Raw genomic sequence first — 21,254 nt, 5'->3', positions numbered from 1 at the left:
CGTACCCCTTGCTGTGTACATACACGTATATGATGCGAAACATGATGTGTACTGAAATCAAGGGCTTTAAATAGTACGCAGGATATACACCGCACATACACCGATAGTACGTTTGTAGTACACTTTGACATGCAAATGAGCTCTGCTGCGTACTACTTTGCGGCGTACATGCTGTGGACTACATAGTACACGGGATGTACGCTGGGGGAAAATTTAGTATGCGAAAAATAGTACGCAGCATGTACGCGGCACATACACTTTCACATGCAAAGGAGCCTGCGGTGTACTACCCCTTTGGGGCGACAGCGTGTACTCCTGTGGCGTAACATGCTGTGTACTCCTGCGGCGTACATTCTGTGTACCCGGCCCGAGTCCGCGGCGTACCTGCTGTGTACTCCTGCGCAACATGCCTGTTACTCTTGTGGCGAACTGCTGTGTAATGTAAATTCCTTACCCACCAACTTTCTTATGCAAATGCTGATCATTTGGACAGAAAAAAACAGAAAAAAGATAAGTGACATGCATCAATAAGTATTTACCCTACCAAAATAATTAGTTTGATGTTATCAAATAAATTAGTTTTGCTTTTCTTCATCCACTTCTCATAAAAATAAATCAATTTTTGTAGCATGTAATTTGGTAAACATCTGAAGAAAATGGCGTAACTCCCTCAAGGGGAAACAACTTTAATGCAACTAAATATAAGTGTTATAAATTTCGAAGTATCTGCGTGAAACATGCAGTGTACTATTTTCTTGTAACAAGTCCCCCTGCGTACATGCAGTGTACTCCTTAAATTTCAGAGTCTGTGCTGCGTACTTGAAGTGTACTAGTGACCTCCTGCGACATGCTGTGTACTGTCAAATAGTATGCGGCATGTACGGGGAAATGCGGTGTATGTAAAATGTACTCCTCTGGCGTACTACTGTGTTCGCGGCATATACACAGCAAATACGCAGCATGTACGCCACAGAGGCTTGCTTCTGTAAGGGTGGACAGACACCCCCTGGACAACCTATGGAAGGCATTTTCTCTGAAAAATACCCCCCTGGACAAACCATCTCGAAAGACCCCCCTGGACAACCTATGGAAGGCATTTTCCCTGAAAAACACCCCCCTGGACAAGTGCTGAAGACCCCCCCCCAAATAGACAGACACCCCCTGGACAACCTATGGAAGGCATTTTTTCTGAAAAACACCCCCCTGGACAAGCCGTCTCAACACACACCCGGCCTGGACAAGCCATCTCAAAACACCCCCCTTGACAGACAGCCCCTGGACAAGTTCTACTGCAGTATGGAAGGCATTTTCTCTGAAAAACACCCCCCTGGACAAGCTGTCTCCAGAGACCCCCCTGGACAAACACCCCCTGGACAACCCTATGGAAGGCATTTTCTCTGAAAAATACCCCCCTGGACAAACCGTCTCGAAAGATCCTCCTGGACAACCTATGGAAGGCATTTTTCCTGAAAAACACCCCCCTGGATAAGTTGTCTTGGACACAGGGGGTCTGTGACAAGTACCCCCCGCCCCCCTATTGAAGGCATTTTTAACTGTAAAACACCCCCTGTACAAGCCGTCTCAAAAGACCCCCCCCCCCCCCCCCCCCCCCCCCCCCCCACAAACCAACCAAAAATTGGGAAAGGGTATTTTGAAACACCCGCCCAGGAAAAGGGCCATCTCAAAAGACCCCCATTGGACGCCCTGTAAAAGGGAAAATTTTCCCGAAAAACACCCACCTGGGACAACCTTCCTAAAAGAACATCCCCCTGGGTAACCTGTTTTAAAAAGACCCAGGGCCACTCCCCTTCAGTGGCTCACTCCCCAGTATATAGATTAAGTTAATTTAAACCCAAAATTTGTGAAAATCCATAGAAAACAAGTGAATGAAGTTTTGCCAGGGCAATACAAAGCCCCCTACTGGAAGGCACCTAATTTTTCTCTACTGCAGTAAAAAAATAACGAACTGATATCTGTTAATGATGTAATAACAATATTGTACTATATGTAAAATATGTTATAACAAAACACTTGGATTAAAATTGCATATATATCACAGTTGTTTTCATTATGGATTTTTTTTGGCCAAGTATAAAAAAGGTATCATATAAATTATTTATATTAACAACAAAGGGAAATTAATCCTTAAAAAAAAAAAAAATTCGATATAATGTTATATAATGTAAGTCAACAAGGAACTCTTTACCAGGTAGAGGTAGGTTAAAATAAAACCAAAAAAAATTGGATGTAACATGCATGTTGTACCACAGAAAAGGGGTCTCGATTTTTCCCTACGGCTAGTAATAAAAAAAGTTTACAATAAATCTATTCATAGTAACAACAAAGGGCAAATTTTCTAAAAATAAGGGTAGTGCCTCATAGTGGTGAACATTTGTGCCAAGTTACATCAAAATCCTTCCATGTATGAAGAAGAAATGCTCCGGACAAAGTCAATCTTGAATTTGACCTTTGACCTCTTAAGTATGACCTTGACCTTAGACCTAGGGACCTGGTTCTTGCGCACATAATCCGTCTCAGGGTGGTGAACATTTGTGCCAAGTTACATCAAAATCCCTCCATGTATGAAGAAGAAATGCTCCGGACAAAGTCATTCTTAAATTTTGGGATTTTTTGACCTCTATGTATGACCTTGACCTTAGACCTAGGGAACCTGATTCTTGCGCACGATAATCCGTCTCATAGTGGTGAACATTTTGCCAATTTTACATCAAAATCCCTCAAGGGCATAAAGAAGAAATGCCCCGGACAAAAGTCATTCTTGAATTTGACCTTTGAAATCTAAGAATGACCTTGACCTTAGACCTGGGGCCCGGGTTTTGTGCACGACATTTTGTCTCATCCGGGGGAATATTTGTGCCAAACTGATATTCAAATCCTGCTTTGCAGACAAAGTTATAGACTGGACAGGAAAAAAATCCTATTGACCTTGATCTCAAAGTGTGACTTGACCTTACAGCTGGGGTTTTCTGGGTTTTTATGCATGACATCTCATCAATGGGAACATTTATGCCAAGTAATATTGTAATCCCTTGATGGATGACAGAGTTCTGGACGGGACAGGAAAAAAACCCATTGTCTTTTATGAGGAAACATTTTGTCCCATTTAAGTGATATCAAATCCCTTCATGGATGGGAGAGTTATGGACCAACGGGAAAAAAAGCCCTTTTGACCTTTGACCTCCAATTGTGACCTTGACCTTTTAAGCTAGGAGTCCAGGTTTTGCCCCAGACATGTCGTCTCATCATGGTGAACATTAATGTGCCAAGTAATATTAAAAACCCTTAATGAATGACAAAGTTATGGACCGGACACGAAATTGGGGAGGAGGGAAAAAAAGCGCAATCCTATAGTCCCCGAAACTGGTTTTAAAACCAGTAGGGAACTAATAAAGTTTTTACAACTTACTTACTTTAAGGGATAATCCCTTCTTTGTATTCATTTTTTGACATGAAAATAATTTCCAAAAAGTCTCCCTTAATAAATAAAAATCCCCCCCCCCCCCCACCAAAAAAAATTCTGACCTACCTACCCTAATTTTTTTGAGCATGTTACCGGAAAAAAAGAATTTTTTTTTAGGCCTTACTAATCTGTGGAAGACATTTTTATGTTATGTTCAACAATCCCCTATGGCATGCCGCCTGTCCAATAATTGTGAACCCTAGAGGTTCATAGTCGAAAAACTAGGATTAAAGATCAATAAACCAGATTTTTCGAATGTAAAAACACCCCTGTATCTAATGGATTTAAAAAGGTAATGAATTTTTCATCCTTGTTCATCCGTACCCCCACTGTGCTCCTTTTCATATCATGGGAAAATTTGTAAAATAATAATGAATTTCTAATTTTCGAAGTGTTGATTACATTTTGTTGGATTCAGAGTCTTTTTTTTTTTACTCTAAAATGCTCGAAATTCGCTCTCCATTGACCCCCAAAAACAAAAATTTTCCCGTACCCCACCTTCCCCTATGTGGACCCTGCCCCACCCCCCTGGAAAAAATTCTGGATCCACCCCTGAGAAGTGAACCTAAAGTTTACCCGACATGAACCTATGTTTACCACCGTGAACTAGGGTATACAACGTGGACCCTAGGTTACGTTCGAAAAACAAGGTTTCTTAAACCAAAACTATGATTTTCGGTCATAAACATAGGTTCACATTCGTAAACTACTATGTTCACCCTGTAAAACCTATGTTTTTTTTCTCGAAAATACAGGTTAGTATTCGAAAACCCCAGTTTTTCGACCAAGAACGAATTATTGGGTAATTGCCTTGCCATGAACCATAGTTTACAGACATGAACCTATGTTTATGAGTGTGAACCTATGGTTTTCAACCGTGAACTTGGGTTACGAACTGAACCTTTGTTTATGAATGTGAACCTTAGAGGTTTTCGTTCGATAAACTAGGTTTTCTCAAACCAAACTATGATTTTCCGGTCGTTATCCTATTTTCACAAGCATGAATCTTTGTTTATGGTCGTAAAAACCCCTGTTCCCAGTCGTAAACCCAAGCTCAGGGTTGTTAACAAAAGTTTCATGTTTGTAAACTAGGTTATGCTCGTGGGAACCAGGTTTATGCCTGTAAACATTTACGCCCGTAAACAACAGGGCACGCTCGTGAACTTAGGATAAGACAGAAATTCCCCAGTTCTATCGAGAAACCTAGTTTATCGAACGTAAACCTTGGTTCCAAGCATAAACTATGGTTTACGCCTGTTACCTCGAAAATATAGGTTATTATTTGAAAACCAGGTTTTACGTAAATCGAAAAAAACCCAGTTTATCGAATAGTTAATCCTAGTTTTTTCGACCCAGATCCTGGGTTCATGAATTTTTGGACAATAATTATTGGCTCCATAAACCCCGTCACAAAGTTCACAATGAAAAGTAATGATTTCACAGTATCTCACTAAATAAAATTAAGAACAAGCTGGAGCAGTCTGATCAAAGACAGCCATTTTAAAACCCATATTTTGTGTTTTGTAATAAAACAAGGGTTAATTTGAAATCTGTATATAAGGAATCTGTAGTTATGGTTCCCTGTCATCTATTGATAACCCTTACAGAAGCAAGCCTCTGTGGCGTACATGCTGCGTATTTGCTGTGTATATGCCGCGAACAAAAGTAGTACGCCAGAGGAGTAAATTTACATACACCGCATGCCGCGTACATGCCGCATACTAAATTTTGACGAGTACACAGCATGTACGCAGAGGTCACATAGTACACTCAAGTACGCAGCACAGACTCTGAAAATTTAAGGAGTAACTGCATGTACGCAGGAGGGACTTTTACAAGAAAATAGTACACTGCATTACACCGCAGATACTTCGAAATTTTATAAAAACTTATATTTAGTTGCATTAAGTTGTTTCCCCTTGATGCAGTTACGCCATTTTCTTCAGATGTTTACCAAATTACATGCTACAAAAATGAAATTTATTTCATTGAGAAAATGGGTGAAGAAAAGCCTACTAATTTATTTGATAACATCAATCTACATTATTTTGGTAAGGGTAAATACTTATTGATGCATGTCACTTATTTTTTTTTTCTGTTTTTTTCTGTCCAAATGAAACAGCATTTGCATAAGAAAGTTGGGGGGTAAGGAATTTACATTATCACAGGCAGTTTCGCCACAAGAGTACACAGCATGTATGCAGCAGAGTACACAGCATGTACGCCGCAGGGCTCCCGGGGCCCGGAGTACACAGAAGTACGCCGCAGGAGTACACAGCATGTACGCCACAGGATACACAGCAATGTACGCCGCAGGCTCATTTGCATGTGAAAAGTGTATGTGCCGCGTACATGCTGCTATATTTTCGCATACTAAATTCCTCCAGCGTACATCCTGTGTCATGTAGTCCACAGCATGTACGCCGCAATAGTACCAGCAGAGCTCATTGCATGTCAAAAGTGTACTACCCAAAAGTACTATCGGTGTTGTGGGGGTGTATATCCTGCGTACTATTTAACGCCCTTGAATTCAGTACACATAGTCGCAATCAAATACGACTGTATGTAACAAGCAAGAGTACGCAGCAGGCCTTTTTCTTCTGTAAGGGAACACATTACTCCCTTAGGTAACTGCAAAGGTCCAGTCTGCAGAAATTTTAATTATTTTCAGACAGATTAATGGTACAAAGAGTGAGTTAATTTGAGAAGTATTCAAGATTATAAGCGTTGGGCAATCTTATTATAACATTTGTCATTATATTCCCTTTCCCAGTTTTTGAATTTGTCGTCTAGAAAAGGTTTCAAAAAGGGAGATAATTACAAAGACGATTCAAGCTAGTATTATGGTTCTTTCACTCTGCACTCCGCCTCATTGCCAACAGTTCAGTTCTAACTTCTCATTTTAAATACATTCCTTTCTGAGTGACTTATACATTAAGTATTACAGAAAAATGCCACTAAGGCCTAAAAAAGTGTTGGTTTCCTGTATCCTGACCTATCCCTAATTTTGGCCCGACCCTAAATGTTTTATGGCCTTGGAGAATTTTCTTTTTCAACTTTTTAACAAAAGGTTGCAAAACTGCACTTTTTAAGCTTTTTAACATGGTCAGTGATATTAGAAATTAACTTACTGATGCTGTTAAGGCATAACCCCCTTATTTGAATTCATTTTTTTGACACAAAAATATTATTTAAAAGGTCCCACTTAATAAAAAAAAAAAATCAAAAAATGAAAAAATTACTGACCTACCTACCCTAATTTTTTTCAGCATGTTACTGGAAACAAACAATCTTTTTTCAGGCCTTACTTGCCAAGACCTTGTCAGTTCTTGTTCTCAATCATTCACAGTTGTTTCCTAACTGCTTTAAAACCCTAAATCAAACAAAGAAATCAATGTTGTGAGCTTTTTTTGAATCCCAGTCTACATAAAGTTCATGAGTTCATGAACTTTCAGTAAGTTTAAAGATCATTTGTGAAATGTTCCCTCATTGCTGATGATTTGTTCACAAAGTGTGATCATGAAAGGTTAATTTTGTGAAAAAAATTGTAGTGCATGCATGATCTATGTATCTCTGGGAAACTTATTTCATGAAACGTTGAAAACTTTTCATGAACATTAAAATATCCATTGTTATAATTATATAAAATGTATGGGAAAACCCTTTTTCAACAGTTCATGAATATCAAATTCATAAAGTCACCTGATCACTTTCTGCCATTTTGCATTAAAATTTCTATTTTCCTCTATTTGGGACCACTTGTTAATCCAATGTTTGAATTCAACAAGATTTTCTACTTGCATTTTTTTTGGAAAGAGAATTTATATACGCCATCTTCCACTGTTAGCAATTTCGTGTCAGCTCTGTAACTTTTTAACCCCTTGAAGGATTTCGAAGAAACTTGAAACAAAAGTTCACCATACCAAGGTCACGGTCACATTAGGTTTTAAAGGTCATGCTTCGATGTATATAATATATTGCTCTGCATTGTGGTGCTCTTCTTATCTACTTGCTAAAACTTGCATTTTGATCTGCAATGTCTAATTCCCCCCCAGTCCTAGAGAAGTCCGGAATCACTATTATGAAAAGTTTCTAACATAGATTACAGGAAACCTAGTACATGGGGTAAAACGTCATCAGTATTGCTGTGGGTACTTGTCAACCATTGAATAGTCATACACACTAGGTATAACATAATAAGTGGACAAAATCCTCTCTACTCTATTTGGCCAAGGCAGAAAAAATCTACCCTTTGATATTTCTTCAGTTTTATCCAGATTTTTACTTCATAATGAACAAGAGCTGTCTCCATAGGATGACACATGCCCCCGATGGCACTTTGAATGATTAGTTATGGCCGATGTTAGAGTTTAGGACCTTTGACCTACGGAGCTGGGTCTTGCGACACGTCATCTTACTGTGCCACACATTCGTGCGTATATAGTTATAATAATTCGGTTTGCTGCAAAATCGTTGTATTTCCGTAAGTTATTTTCAGTAAGATTTTGCTATTGTTTTGGATGTTGCGAGGCAGTGTCAATCTATAATGTGTCAATTATTTATCCGCATGTAGAATTTTCAATATACCAGTCGTATTTTGAATATCACAGTAGTTCGTTGAGTAAAGAGGCCCCCCACGGGACGCAGATCTTCAGTAATCGTTACACATTCTGAACTGCATTTACCAAAAGAAAAATGAAATCTTTTTTGAAATATTTTTTATGACAGGGAGTCGAAACATGATCAGCAATCACTTGATGAGGAATGGCATGAAGTTATGCAGACTGAAGGAGAAAAAACACCAGAAAAAATTACCAGTGTAGCAAAACCCACAATATCTACTCCCCTTGAAGACCAACCACCAGTTTTATCCATGTTGCCAGATGTATCAGATATTTCTGAAGGGTAAGCATATTAATCCATTTATATAAAGACCTTTTATGATTTTTTATGCGACATGGGAAAGCAAATTTTGTTATTTAGAGAGATTTTGTCCATGTCTTTTTTTTGTTTGTTTGTTTTTGTTTTTTTTTCATTTTTTTTTTTCATTGGTGATTTCATTCTTGATAATGAGAAAGACCAAAAATGTTGGATTTTGGTCATTTATTGAATTCCTTGGGGTAAGATTATTCCAACGTCTTAAATGAATTTGCATATGAGATTGTTCTTTGTTATAAAATGTATGCAACACATGTTTAAAGTAATAAATAAAGGTATACTGATGTGACCATATTTATTATTTGTGTAGCATTTTTCTTTACAAGTGTTTCATAGAATTTTTTGATTTTACTTTTCAGATCTGAATCAGATATCGATATTATGGAGAGGTACATGAAGCGAGCAAAGGAGGCCGACAATTCCTTTATTGAGTAAGTAGGAAAATTGAATTTGTAAATGTATGACAGTCAGTTATGAAAGCTTTCTTCAAACTTATGTTTCTTGTTATGATGTCTTTGCCAATTTTAATTAAAAACTATTGTATTATATTGTATTGGTGTATTTCATAACTCAACAGTTCTTTCATGTTCTATTTCCTATGTCTTTTACAGAGAAAGAACAATTTAATCTTTGTATGTTAGGATATCACTGGACTATGGTACAGAGGATGATAAAGACAGCACATACATTCCAGAAACTAGTGACGAAGAAGAATCATGTAATGATGATTTATCTGAATATGAAGACTTTGATCTGGATATGTCTCTACTGTATGTTTTATTTGATATTTCCTGTCAAAAATCTTGTCACACATGATTATATAAAAATCTGATTATACCAAGTTTATCCTTTTGACCATCCAAGCCATCATCTTGTGAACACATACATAGTGTTTACCTGAATAAACATCTATCTATCTATCTATCTATCTATCTATCTATGATGAGTGCAGATCTTTCTTGTTGCTTTCAGTAAAGAAATTTTATTCACGTACTTATAAATTGATCGTTCTGGTCCTTTTTGCTATTTTTACTATATTTTCTTCAGATTGGAGAACACTATGCAGAATCTAGAAGAAGTGCCAATACAAGGCTCAGAAGAGAGAGAGAGTTATGTTGAATCTGACGAAAGTGATTATGAAGTAGAAACTGATGAAGAAGATAGTTCAGACTATGAAAGAAATGTGGTTACGGAACGAAAGATTATATGCTTTGAGGAAAATATCAAACAACTGGCACAGATGTTAAGAGTTCAATATACCACAAGAAACTGCACCTCAGCTGTATCCATTCAGCAGTCACTTAAAGGCACAGCTATGGAGTTAAAATGGGTAATTATGTAAATTATATAATCTACCTTACTATTTCTTTGTACTGCATAAATTGATGTTTAAAAAGCAGTGGTACATTAGTGTGTGCTAACTGCTGCTCATAATTCGGATAGTCTGAAATTGGATTATTGATTACAAAGCTATGGGACATGTAAAGACAGAAAGTGGTTGATTAACAGAAAAACAAACAGGTAAGACAGCAGTTTACTGAAAAGGAGTATTATTAATAGAACACTTAATAAACTAAACACGAAGCATTTTTAGCTCATCTGATTAAAAAAAAAAAAAAGATTATTTATGTCTTCACTTCATCGGTTTCAGCATTGCCTGGTTAATTTTTATGTTAAATTCAGCTTTTCTCCTAAACTGTCAAAGCTATTGCTTTAAAACTTGCTAAACTTGTTAGAAAATTGGAACACTTGTTCATCATCAAAAGCTTATACTGAACAGTAAGTATTCTTACCAGTGGAAACAATTACGATAAGATCAAACTCATGTTTAGATTTTTTGGAATGGGTATTACTGCAAGAAGTACTCATTACCAGATACAAGGCAAACACAGCGTCCCAGTCATATCTGAACAGTTCAGTGACATGGTACAAAGAAACAGACTGAAGTATGCTGGCCAGACAATAACTATTGCAGGTATGGGACTGAGTCTGTCTTTTTAGCTCGACTATTCGAAGAATAAGTAGAGCTATCCTACTCACCACGGCGTCGGTGTCGGCGTCGGCGTCGGTGTCACACCCTGGTTAAGTTTTTCGTACCAGTTCACATTTTGACAAAGTCTTTTGAGATAAAGCTTTGAAACTTTCAACACTTGTTAACCATCACCATGTCCAGTTATAGGCAAGAGTACATAACTCTGTCAAGCATTTTGACTGAATTATGGCCCCTTTTGACTTAGAAATCTTGGTTAAGTTTTTCGTACCAGTTCATATTTTGACAAAGTCTTTTGAGATAAAGCTTTGAAACTTTCAACACTTGTTAACCATCACCATGTCCAGTTATAGGCAAGAGTACATAACTCTGTCAAGCATTTTGACTGAATTATGGCCCCTTTTGACTTAGAAATCTTGGTTAAGTTTTTCGTACCAGTTCATATTTTGACAAAGTCTTTTGAGATAAAGCTTTGAAACTTTCAACACTTGTTTACCATCACCATGTCCAGTTGTAGGCAAGAGTACATAACTCCATCAAGCATTTTGACTGAATTATGGCCCCTTTTTGACTTAGAAATCTTGGTTAAGTTTTTCGTACCAGTCCACATTTTGACAAAGTCTTTTGAGATAAAGCTTTGAAACTTTCAACACTTGTTTACCATCACAATATCCAGTTGTAGGCAAGAGTACATAACTCCATCAAGCATTTTGACTGAATTATGGCCCCTTTTGACTAAGAAATCTTGGTTAAGTTTTTCGTACCAGTTTATATTTTGTGTAAAGTGTTTGACATATGGCTTTGAAACTTTTATATCTTGTTCAGTATAATAGTCTCTATCAATAGGCAAGAGTACGTAACTTTCTCCTCTTTTTTGGCTGAATTATGGCCCTTTTTGAACTTGGAAACTGGTTCTGTTTTGTGTATGTCCATGTTTTGTCAAGACTATTTGACATATGTCTTTTAAACTTTAAACACTTGTTTATCATTATGATTTCCATCTCTAGGCAAGATTACATAACTCTGACAACTATTTTGACTGAATTATGGCCCTTTTTGGACTTTCAAATTTGTTCAGTTTTTCTTACAAGTCAGCGTTTTGTCAAAACTATTTGAACTGTGGCTTTGAAACTTTTAACACTAGTTTATCAACATGATTTCCATCTGTAGGCAAGAGTACATAACTCTGTCAACTATTTTGACTGAATTATGGCCCCTTTTGGACTTGGAAATTAGTTAAATTTTTCATATAAGTCCATGTTTTGCCTAACATATAACTTAACATATTTGCCATCATGGTCACACATTGCCATTTAGTGCAAGACTAATCGAAATCCACAAATACAGGAACATTTTTTGTTTAATCCATTTTTTTGTTTAGTCTGAAAATCTATGGAAATATTTTGACCCCATTCTTCAATCAATTCTTCGAATAGTCGAGCGCGCTGTCATCCGACAGCTCTTGTTTCATTTACTACCTGATACATGACTTGTCACCACTTTGATATCACCAGTTGTTTTTAGTAAGTAATTAAAGCATTATATAAAGAAAAAAACGGGCGGGGCATATGTTCTCCGTGACTATTTGATAAACGACATTGTGTCTGAAATCATTAGTCCTCCACCTCTGTTTCATGTGGGGAAGTTGGCAGTTACTTACGGAGAACAGGTTTGTACTGGTACAGAATCCAGGAACACCGGTTAGGTTAACTGCCCGCCGTTACTTGACTGAAATACTGTTGAAAAACGGCGTTAAACCCAAAACAAACAAACAAAAGAAAAAAAATCCATAAGTTAAATAAAGACATTTCTTAAAATGCAAATTTTTGATGTCAGAAATATTGCTTCTACAAGTGTGATCTGTTAGAAAACATTTTGGCATCTCTCATAATGTTGTTTTTATGGGCTGATCACTTTTTTTCTGAGGCAGTAATATTTAGAATGTTATGAAGACTTTGGCCAAAGTTTGTTGATTTTTCATTACTCTGACCCTTCCGCGCAATTTCCATCATTTTCAAAAAAAAAAAATGTAATTTCAAAAGTTTTTAGAACAATGATTGATGTTTTGCTGTTGAAAACTCCAATATTTGTCAGTGCATTAGCTGTCAGTGTCATAAAGGCACGATTTCCTCTAAAATGAAGACGATTTTTTTTAACTATTTACAATATGCGATGAAAAATCAAAATCTAGTTTATTGACAATTAAACAATGAAACCCTAGTTCTGTAAAGGTCAATAAGATGAAAGCATGAAAAACTTTAGGGTGTCTCAAATATATGTTAGATGTAACCAAATGTAAATAAGGATGGCAACACTGAATGTGAATTTGTCATGCATTTAGGAAATAAAATATGACCTGGGAAAAGGTATATTGAGGTGACCCAAATAGCAACAAAGTGCCGGCTGCGAACAAAGGAGTCATCCGATAAAGCCTTCTGCGGATGTCTCTAATTTGTTTTTTGTACTTTTAGCATGTGTAAATGTTGAGTTCTGCTCAACCCGGGGCTAGAGGGCGTGTACGGTAGCATGCATTTCCACTACCGTCCATGAACAGGCTCAATCAAACCGAGCCTGCAACATTTTCGTTTTTGTTGTGTTGAGCGATCTGTGGAGTTTCCACTTTTTCTATTTGATCGCTTATCGTCTGTTGTTTTACTGCCATTTTTCCCCTCCTTTCAACATTTTTCTGTCCAGAATCCGAGTAACAAATATATTTAAAAAACTCTGGCCTTAGTTTCTTATTACTTCACTTGTAACTGGTAAATGTCTCTGTATCATATACTTTTCATGCGTTTGAATCACTCTTCAGGAGATGGACGCATGGATAGCCCAGGGCATAGTGCTCAATATTGTACATACACTATGCTCGAGAACCAATCAAAAGACATAATATCGATGGAAATAGTAGAAAAAAGAATGACGGCTTTAAAATCTACACGAATGGAAATTGAAGGATTGAAGAGAGCCATAATTGGAATACAGGAAGCAAACATTAGTGTCGGAGAGGTTGTAACTGATGCTAGTACAACAATTGCAGCAATGTTGAGTGAGTATCAATAATAATTCTCATCTGATTTTATTGGTTTATTCTCATTTAGTTAGTGATGCTGCTTTACAGCAGACTTGTCCTTATGTTAGGATATGAGAATAATGGTTTGGTTGTAGTTATACCAGATTAGTTATTACTTTCAATTCACAGATCATAAGAAATATATAGGGTAAGTATCATTATATGCCCACAAAACGAAGTTTTGTGGTGGGGTGGGGGTTGGGGTGGGTATATAGGAGTGATCTTTGGGGTTAAAAGAGGCCCCGCTTTTGCGGTCACTTGTTATAATTATGAGTTATATAGGAAAAATACTAAAAAAATATCAGGTCATATTTCCTAGACTGTTTAAATTACCTGATGACCCAAGTGATTACGGATCACTTGACTGTGACCTACTTTCTTGTTTTTTAAGATACAGACTTGAAATTTGGATGACATGTATAGTTTGGCATACCAATCTTAAAACTGTCTTTCAGTGACCAAGAATATTTTAGCGTCAGTTTGCCATTTGAAAACGTGGCTCATTTTACTCAGGTTAGCGATTCAGGGTCATCATGACCCTCTTGTATGGTTTCCAGATGATAACTCCTGAAGGGCTTTACCGATTTAAATAATCTTTGGTACACAGATATAACATCAGAAAGTACTGGTCAAGTTTGACTTTGGGGTCAGTAGGTCAAAGGTCAAGGTCACAGTGACTGTAAACAGTTAAACGGTTTCCGGATGGCAAATTGAGAACGCTTTGGTCTAGGATCATAATTTTTATATACAGGTGTAACATGATAAAATACAGGTCAAATTCAACTTTGGGGTCTGTCGGTCAAACGTCAAGGTCACAGTGACACAGAACAGTAAAACAGTTTCCGGATGATATTTTGAGAACGCTTGGGCCTAGGATCATACATTTTGGTATACAGGTGTAACATGTGACCTGGAACATTTAAAACGGTTTTCGGACAATAACTTCAGAACACTTTGGACTAGGATCATGAAACTTAATATGGAGGTTGGTCATGACCAGCAGATGGCCCCGATTGATTTTGAGTTCAAAAAGTCAAAGGTCAGAGTGACTCGCAACATTTAAACCTTTTCCGGAGAATAACTTGAGAACGCTTGGGCCGAGGATTATGAAACTTAATAGGGAGGTTGATCATGACTAGCAGATGACCTGTATTGATTCTGAGGTCAGTAGGTCAAAGGTGAAGCAAGTTCAACCTTGACATTGGCTTAGTTCTGTGACAAGGCCATATTTTGGGGGTATAAATCGTAACTCTGTGACAACTTTAGTTTTGTTTGAAATAGAAACTGATAAAAATGTTGCTACATTCAAAAGTCTAAAGTAATTCTTTTTCTTCAGGAAAGGATCATCCAAAAGTTACGCATTCTTTTGACACCTGGCATGGAGCCAAGAACTTTGGCAAGAGGATCGGAACTGTAAGTAAGATATTCTCAAAATAATATGGAAACTCTTACAGGGATATTAAGTCAGAATTATCAATAAAAGTTACTATTTAATGCACATAAGTAAGTATGAGAACGATGTTGCACTCATATAAACAGTACACATTTTACATAGATATTGCATTCCTTGAGTGTTACACAGCCTCATGTCAATCTGAAGAAACACTGTCTAGCAAGGTACTAGGCCAGGCCAACCATACTTCCTGAAGGTTGATAACTATATTGTAATTTTGCCCCCTGACCCCCAGCTGAACTAACAACCATGCAGTATGTACTGTCACAAAGAATGCAATATAGATTTTATCTTATTTTTCTGAACAAATCATTATTAACTCGACAAATCAGTTACTAATAGTGTTGCAAATCAAACTATTTTTCATTGTTACTTTCAGCAAAATTTCTGTTTGATGAAGCTTTCTTTGACTGGAATTACTCTGTAGTTTTAATAAGTTTTTGAGACGCATTCAAGTTAGGATTAGTTCTCTTTCATGTTACCACTTATTTTTCATCACAACTACAGGTAGCTGCTGAGAAGAAAAACAAAGACCTCCGACCCTGGGTTTCAGACCTTGTAAACTATTTCTGGTTCTGTAGTAGGTCTGCAAGTGGTGATGAATCAAAACTTCTGGTATGGTTTTATTTCATTTTGTTATGTTATGTATATTTATGCTCCTCTTCGCAGAAGGAGGGGTATATTGTTTTGCAGATGTCGGTCGGTCGGTCTGACGGTCGGTATGTAGACCAATCCGTTTCGGGATGATGATTCAAGAACACTTGGGCTTAGGATCATGAAAGTTGATAGGAAGGTTGGCATATGGATAGCAGATGACTCCTATTGATTTTGAGATCAGTAGGTCAAATGTCAAGGTCATAGTGACCAGGAACAGTAAAACAATTTCCAGGCAATAACTCAAGAACGCTTGGGCCTAGGATCAGGAAAATTGATAGGGAGATTGGTTATGACCAGCAGATGACCCCTATCTATTTTGTGGTCAATAGGTCAATGTCACATTGAACTAGAATAGTTGAACTTTTGTTTACAGTGAGCAAATAGATTCTGTTACTCCTGCAATTTCTGAATGCATCAATGGTGCGGGGTGGGGGGGGGAAGCATTTCATGTTCGACAAGCTCTTGTTCATTACTGTGATATAATCGAGTTACGGTTTAGGGTTTACATGCGTAGTAACAGAATTAGAAATAACTTAAGGCAATGTCTTATTCACCTGTATATCAAATAAAAGTAAAACCCATTTCAAATTTAAGTTTGATAAAAACAGTAAACATCAATGAGACTGTATTTTGGAATGTCTCGAAAACTGCCAAAGCACACATGCCTTTGTGGTAAATAAATGGCTGAAAAACATGTTCATGTTTTTATATTGTTACCCAATGAGTCAACATATTCTCAACAGGCTTTGCAGTGTCATAATGTCACATGATGCATTCAGAGTGCCACACCATGCTCTGCACGGCTAAAGTGTCACATGATGATTTCACAGTGCTGCACTACAGTGTTGCATGATAATGCCACTATGCCTATAATTGAATTACTCATTATACTGAATTGAGTTCAATTTGAAATCATAAGTATCATATTTGTTTTAACATATCCTTTTTAGCTTGACTATTCGAAGAATAAGTAGAGCTATCCTACTCACCACGGCGTCGGCGTCGGCGTCACACCCTGGTTAAGTTTTTCGTACCAGTCCACATTTTGACAAAGTCTTTTGAGATAAAGCTTTGAAACTTTCAACACTTGTTTACCATCACCATGTCCTGTTATAGGCAAGAGTATATAACTCTGTCAAGCATTTTGACTGAATTATGGCCCCTTTTGACTTAGAAATCTTGGTTAAGTTTTTCGTACCAGTTCATATTTTGGCAAAGTCTTTTGAGATAAAGCTTTGAAACTTTCAACACTTGTTTACCATCACCATGTCCAGTTGTAGGCAAGAGTACATAACTCCATCAAGCATTTTGGTTGAATTATTGCCCCTTTTTGACTTAGAAATCTTGGTTAAGTTTTTCGTACCAGTCTACATTTTGACAAAGTCTTTTGAGATAAAGCTTTGAAACTTTCAACACTTGTTTACCATCACCATATCCAGTTGTAGGCAAGAGTACATAACTCCATCAAGCATTTTGGCTGAATTATGGCCCCTTCTGACTTAGAAGTCTTGGTTAAGTTTTTCGTACCAGTTTATATTTTGTGTAAAGTGTTTGACATATGGCTTTGAAACTTTTATATCTTGTTCAGTATTATAGTCTCTATCAATAGGCAAGAGTACATAACTCTGTCATCTTTTTTGGCTGAATTATGGCCCTTTTTGAACTTGGAAATTGGTTCTGTTTTCGTATATGTCCATGTTTTGTCCAGATTATTTGACATATGGCTTTTAAAACTTTAAACACTTGTTTATCATTATGATTTCCATCTGCAGGCAAGAGTACATAACTCTTGACAACTATTTTGGCTGAATTATGGCCCTTTTGGACTTTGACATTTTTGTCAAAATATTTGAACTGTGGCTTTGAAACTGTTAACACTAGTATATCAACATGATTTCCATCTGTAGGCAAGTGTACATAACTCTGTCAACTTTTTTGACTGAATTATGACCCTTTTTGGACTTGGAAATTAGTTAAACTTTTCATACAAGTCTGTGTTTGCCTAACATATAACTTAATAACATATTTGCCATCATGGTCACACATTGCCACTTAGTGCAAGACTAATCGAAATCCACAAATACAGGAAAAATTTTTGTTTAATCCATTTTTTTCTTTTGTCTGAAAATGTATGGAAATATTTTGACCCCATTCTTCAATCAATTCTTCGAATAGTCGAGCGCGCTGTCATCCGACAGCTCTTGTTTTTCAGTCTAGCTGGAGGGGAATCCTTCACCATGTTGTAAATGTACACCAATGGGGACTTGGTGATGGTGCAGGTCAAGCACAGTGTCAGCATGGGGACCTTGATGACCATGTTGAACCAAAATGGCTTGAACCTGGGTCTGATGCTCATCATTCATTGACACGTGTGATATTAGACACTGGACTTCTTCATTCACTGAAACATTATGTTAATTTCAGGTAATTTATGTGATGTTTTTAATTGCTTAAGACTTTACATTTTATATTTGAAACAAGCTTCAAAAAAGTGAAGTCCAGTGCTTCCTGTAACAGAATAAAACTGATAGTCATGCAACTTTATTCAGTTTAACAAATTAATATGAGACTGAATTTTTTATGATATGTTTACTAAAATGCTGGTATGAGATTTGATAAAATACAATTAAGTAGAACTAATTTGTGTTTTATTTTCAGGCATACAGGGGAACTCGAAAATTTCCATGATGCTTTGCTTATGTATTGTGCAAAGATACGCATACAGGTTAGTATTAACTTTATTGAATCCACTTCCATTACAAAAAAAATAGAGAAAAGTGGAAATTTCACAGGTCGCTCAACACGAAATTCACTTCCAGGAACTCATGCAATATTATTTGTTGATTCAACTCATAGTTACTGAGTACCAGTTTTCTGTATACATATGTCTGACTTGGGAAAGTAAGTGCCTCCTACATGACTTATGACAGTTTACAGGATGATAATACTATTCGTTAGAAATATGCTTTATACGTAAGACTTGTTTTGTGACATTTCCCTTTTTGGAAAGTGTGTAAACTTGCTTTTGTTTTGTTCTAGTTATCCAGTATACAAGGCCCGGAACATGTTGGCAGCCCTTGATTATCAATTCCACAAGGACAGACCAAAGCTTGTCAACAAGAAAGGAGAATCCAGGTAACAATTATTTGAAAGAATGTCCTAGCTGTTTTTCTCATTTTTGGTAGAGCTTTTGTAAGTTAATCCAAACTGATGGATCACATCTTCTGTCTGTCCATGATGTCCATCCACAAATCTGGATCCTGAAGTTACTCGAGAAGTATTCAAATTAGGTTTATAAACTTTGTATGTGTATTGAAAACAATAGGTAGATAATGCAATACATGACTAATTCTTGTAGGTCAAATGTAAAGGTCTTTATTAAATGTCAAGTAATTTGTTTCTGCTCCATAAGTTATATATGCATTGATGGATTATCTAAGTGGTACTCACAAACATTCCCTGTGATGAAACAATGTGTTAGCATACATTCTTTGCTTGTCGATAAAGGGTCAAGGTCAAATGAAAAATTGTTTCTGCCCTTTTAATTGTATTGAAGAATTCTTAAACCGTCTTAGAAAGGTTTCCATGATAAGAATGCTTGTGGTGCTCATGACCAATGATTTAAGGTCAAAGGTCAAGGTCAGTATTATATCCTCTATTACTTTATTTACATTGATGGATTATCTGAATACTGCACAGAAATGTTTCCTTGTGAGACAGTTTTCATGTACATGATCAATGCATTTCGAGTAATTAATGAAAAGATTTTCTGAACACACACTGAACTTAAAAACATTCATAATACAAAACAGAAGCATTTATTTTTTTAGAAAACTTAACTTCCTTGTATATTATATTTACAGATTACGCAGGGTATGGAGTAAGAGATCAGCAAATTGGACTGCATATGAAGTAAAAGAGCCAAAGAAATATGATTATATGAATGAGTTGCTTCAAAGAATCATTGAGCATTTCACTGAAAGTGACATGCCATTGAGTGCTAAAATGGAAATGTCACCGAGTGATCCAAGACGAGTCAAAAGAACCTTAGCTGAAGTCAGCCCTCCATCAACAAAACAGTTATTTGCCGAGAAAAAAATCAAGGTTTGAACCTGACAAGTGAAATGAACACAATTTCTTTATCAGCTCTCGGAAGCAGATTATACAAGAATCACAAAGTTGATTTACTCAGAGTCAATTTTACATCGGTCGTGAAGCTTAACGAAATATACATTATATATGAAACCAGTCGAAGGAAAGAGTTACTTATTGATAGGCATGAATCACTAACATGCTAGTGATTTGCGATAAAGTGCAAAGATAGAAATCTCATGGAGTAACTAATGACACTAAGATAAATGCTCTTTAATCTTGCAAGTGAACTGGATGCTGATTTTGAACTGACCTGTATGAAAAGGTCGAATCAGATACATTTAGTTTATCACTGTGACATTTTTACATATAAGAACTGTTGTAACACAAAACATATTTACATATATATACTAGTATTTAAATGAAGGATGGTAAAGGAAAAGGTTATCTCTTTAGTTCTTTGACTTTTTTCAACTTCTTAAAGCTGTAATTTTTTCGCAGTCTTGTTGAAATAAACCTGTAGACAAAATTAATTTAAAAGGAAAATAAACAAATATGAGCCATGACATGGAAGATGGGTCCCATTTGAATATTTTATATACACAGTAATTTAATTCTTGTTTGCAGTAAAAATTTCTATTTAGATAAGTTTGGAACATAACTCATAAAGGGAAACAAAAGAGAATCACTGTAGATAGCAAGATTTTACGCAACATTTATGTCATTGAAGCAAAAAGGGCTTTTTGTAATGTTTTTCTTCGGCATAACACTCGAATGTGTTATTTCATTTTTGATAGTGCCAGATTGCAATAATATTGGAAATTATTACTCCAAAGATGTAATTATTTTTGTATTTTTGAACGTTTCTACAGAAATCAAGAAAAATATACAACAAGAATTACTTATTATTTTGTTTATTTTGTCGATTTTATAAATACACTCGGGGAATCACATGATCAAAATAATGACTAAAAATAAAGTTATTTGATGAACAATATTGCATAATATTGAAGCAACTTCACCTTCTAATTAATATCTGGAACACTTCTTCTTATCTATCATTATTCAGTTTGCAACTATGTACTAAGTTTTCAATTTCCATTAGTCATAAACTATGTTAGACTATGTATCATACTATGAATTTCAAATCTTATTATGGTAAGAACTTTTTTCTTGTTTTTCAAGATACAACTTTGGTTTAGAGATTATTTTATCATGTGATTTTAGACAGTGAAATCTAAGACAAATGGTTTTGCCTGGGTCTTTTGTCAGTAGAACGAAGGTCATTCCTATGATGTTTCTGCCTCTATTATTGAAATGACTTTTTGTCTGCACATTAATGTAACATATCTCCTCTCCCCCTACCAAAACCAGCCCCACCCTCCCCCAAGTTGCCACACACAGAGACATGAAGTACAGTCGACCTGATAATACAGGTCAGTAAGTAACTGTGGAAATGGTCCCTAGTCCTAAAATGGTTTCTGAGCAATGACTAGCGAATGCTAAGATTTCAGTTTGTTGATTGACCATTGTGTAGTAGAAGGCCTTTATTGATTTTAGGGTCAGTAATAAG

The 21,254-nt window shown here is 36.4% G+C and overlaps 2 protein-coding genes across 2 annotated transcripts in view; one reads left to right on the top strand and one right to left on the bottom strand.

Annotated features, from left to right (window-relative positions):
- Positions 1-21,254, bottom strand: part of LOC123547620 (histamine H2 receptor-like) — a 315,142-nt gene that overhangs the window by 129,684 nt on the left and 164,204 nt on the right. The gene's annotated exons all lie outside the window — the stretch shown is intronic.
- Positions 7,589-19,591, top strand: LOC123549788 (uncharacterized). The gene is made up of 12 exons (XM_053551928.1): positions 7,589-8,386; positions 8,779-8,850; positions 9,061-9,189; positions 9,467-9,749; positions 10,295-10,394; positions 13,219-13,455; positions 14,816-14,892; positions 15,440-15,547; positions 17,802-18,013; positions 18,248-18,314; positions 18,629-18,724; positions 19,453-19,591. Exons 1-11 carry the CDS (start codon positions 8,259-8,261, stop codon positions 18,668-18,670), a joined length of 1,455 nt encoding a protein of 484 aa, XP_053407903.1. The 5' UTR covers positions 7,589-8,258; the 3' UTR covers positions 18,671-18,724; positions 19,453-19,591.

This window comes from Mercenaria mercenaria, chromosome 9, assembly GCF_021730395.1.
Source record: "Mercenaria mercenaria strain notata chromosome 9, MADL_Memer_1, whole genome shotgun sequence".
Lineage (NCBI taxonomy): Eukaryota > Metazoa > Mollusca > Bivalvia > Venerida > Veneridae > Mercenaria > Mercenaria mercenaria.
The sequence above is the reverse complement of the archived record's forward strand: the minus strand, read 5'-3'. Positions and strand labels throughout refer to the sequence as shown.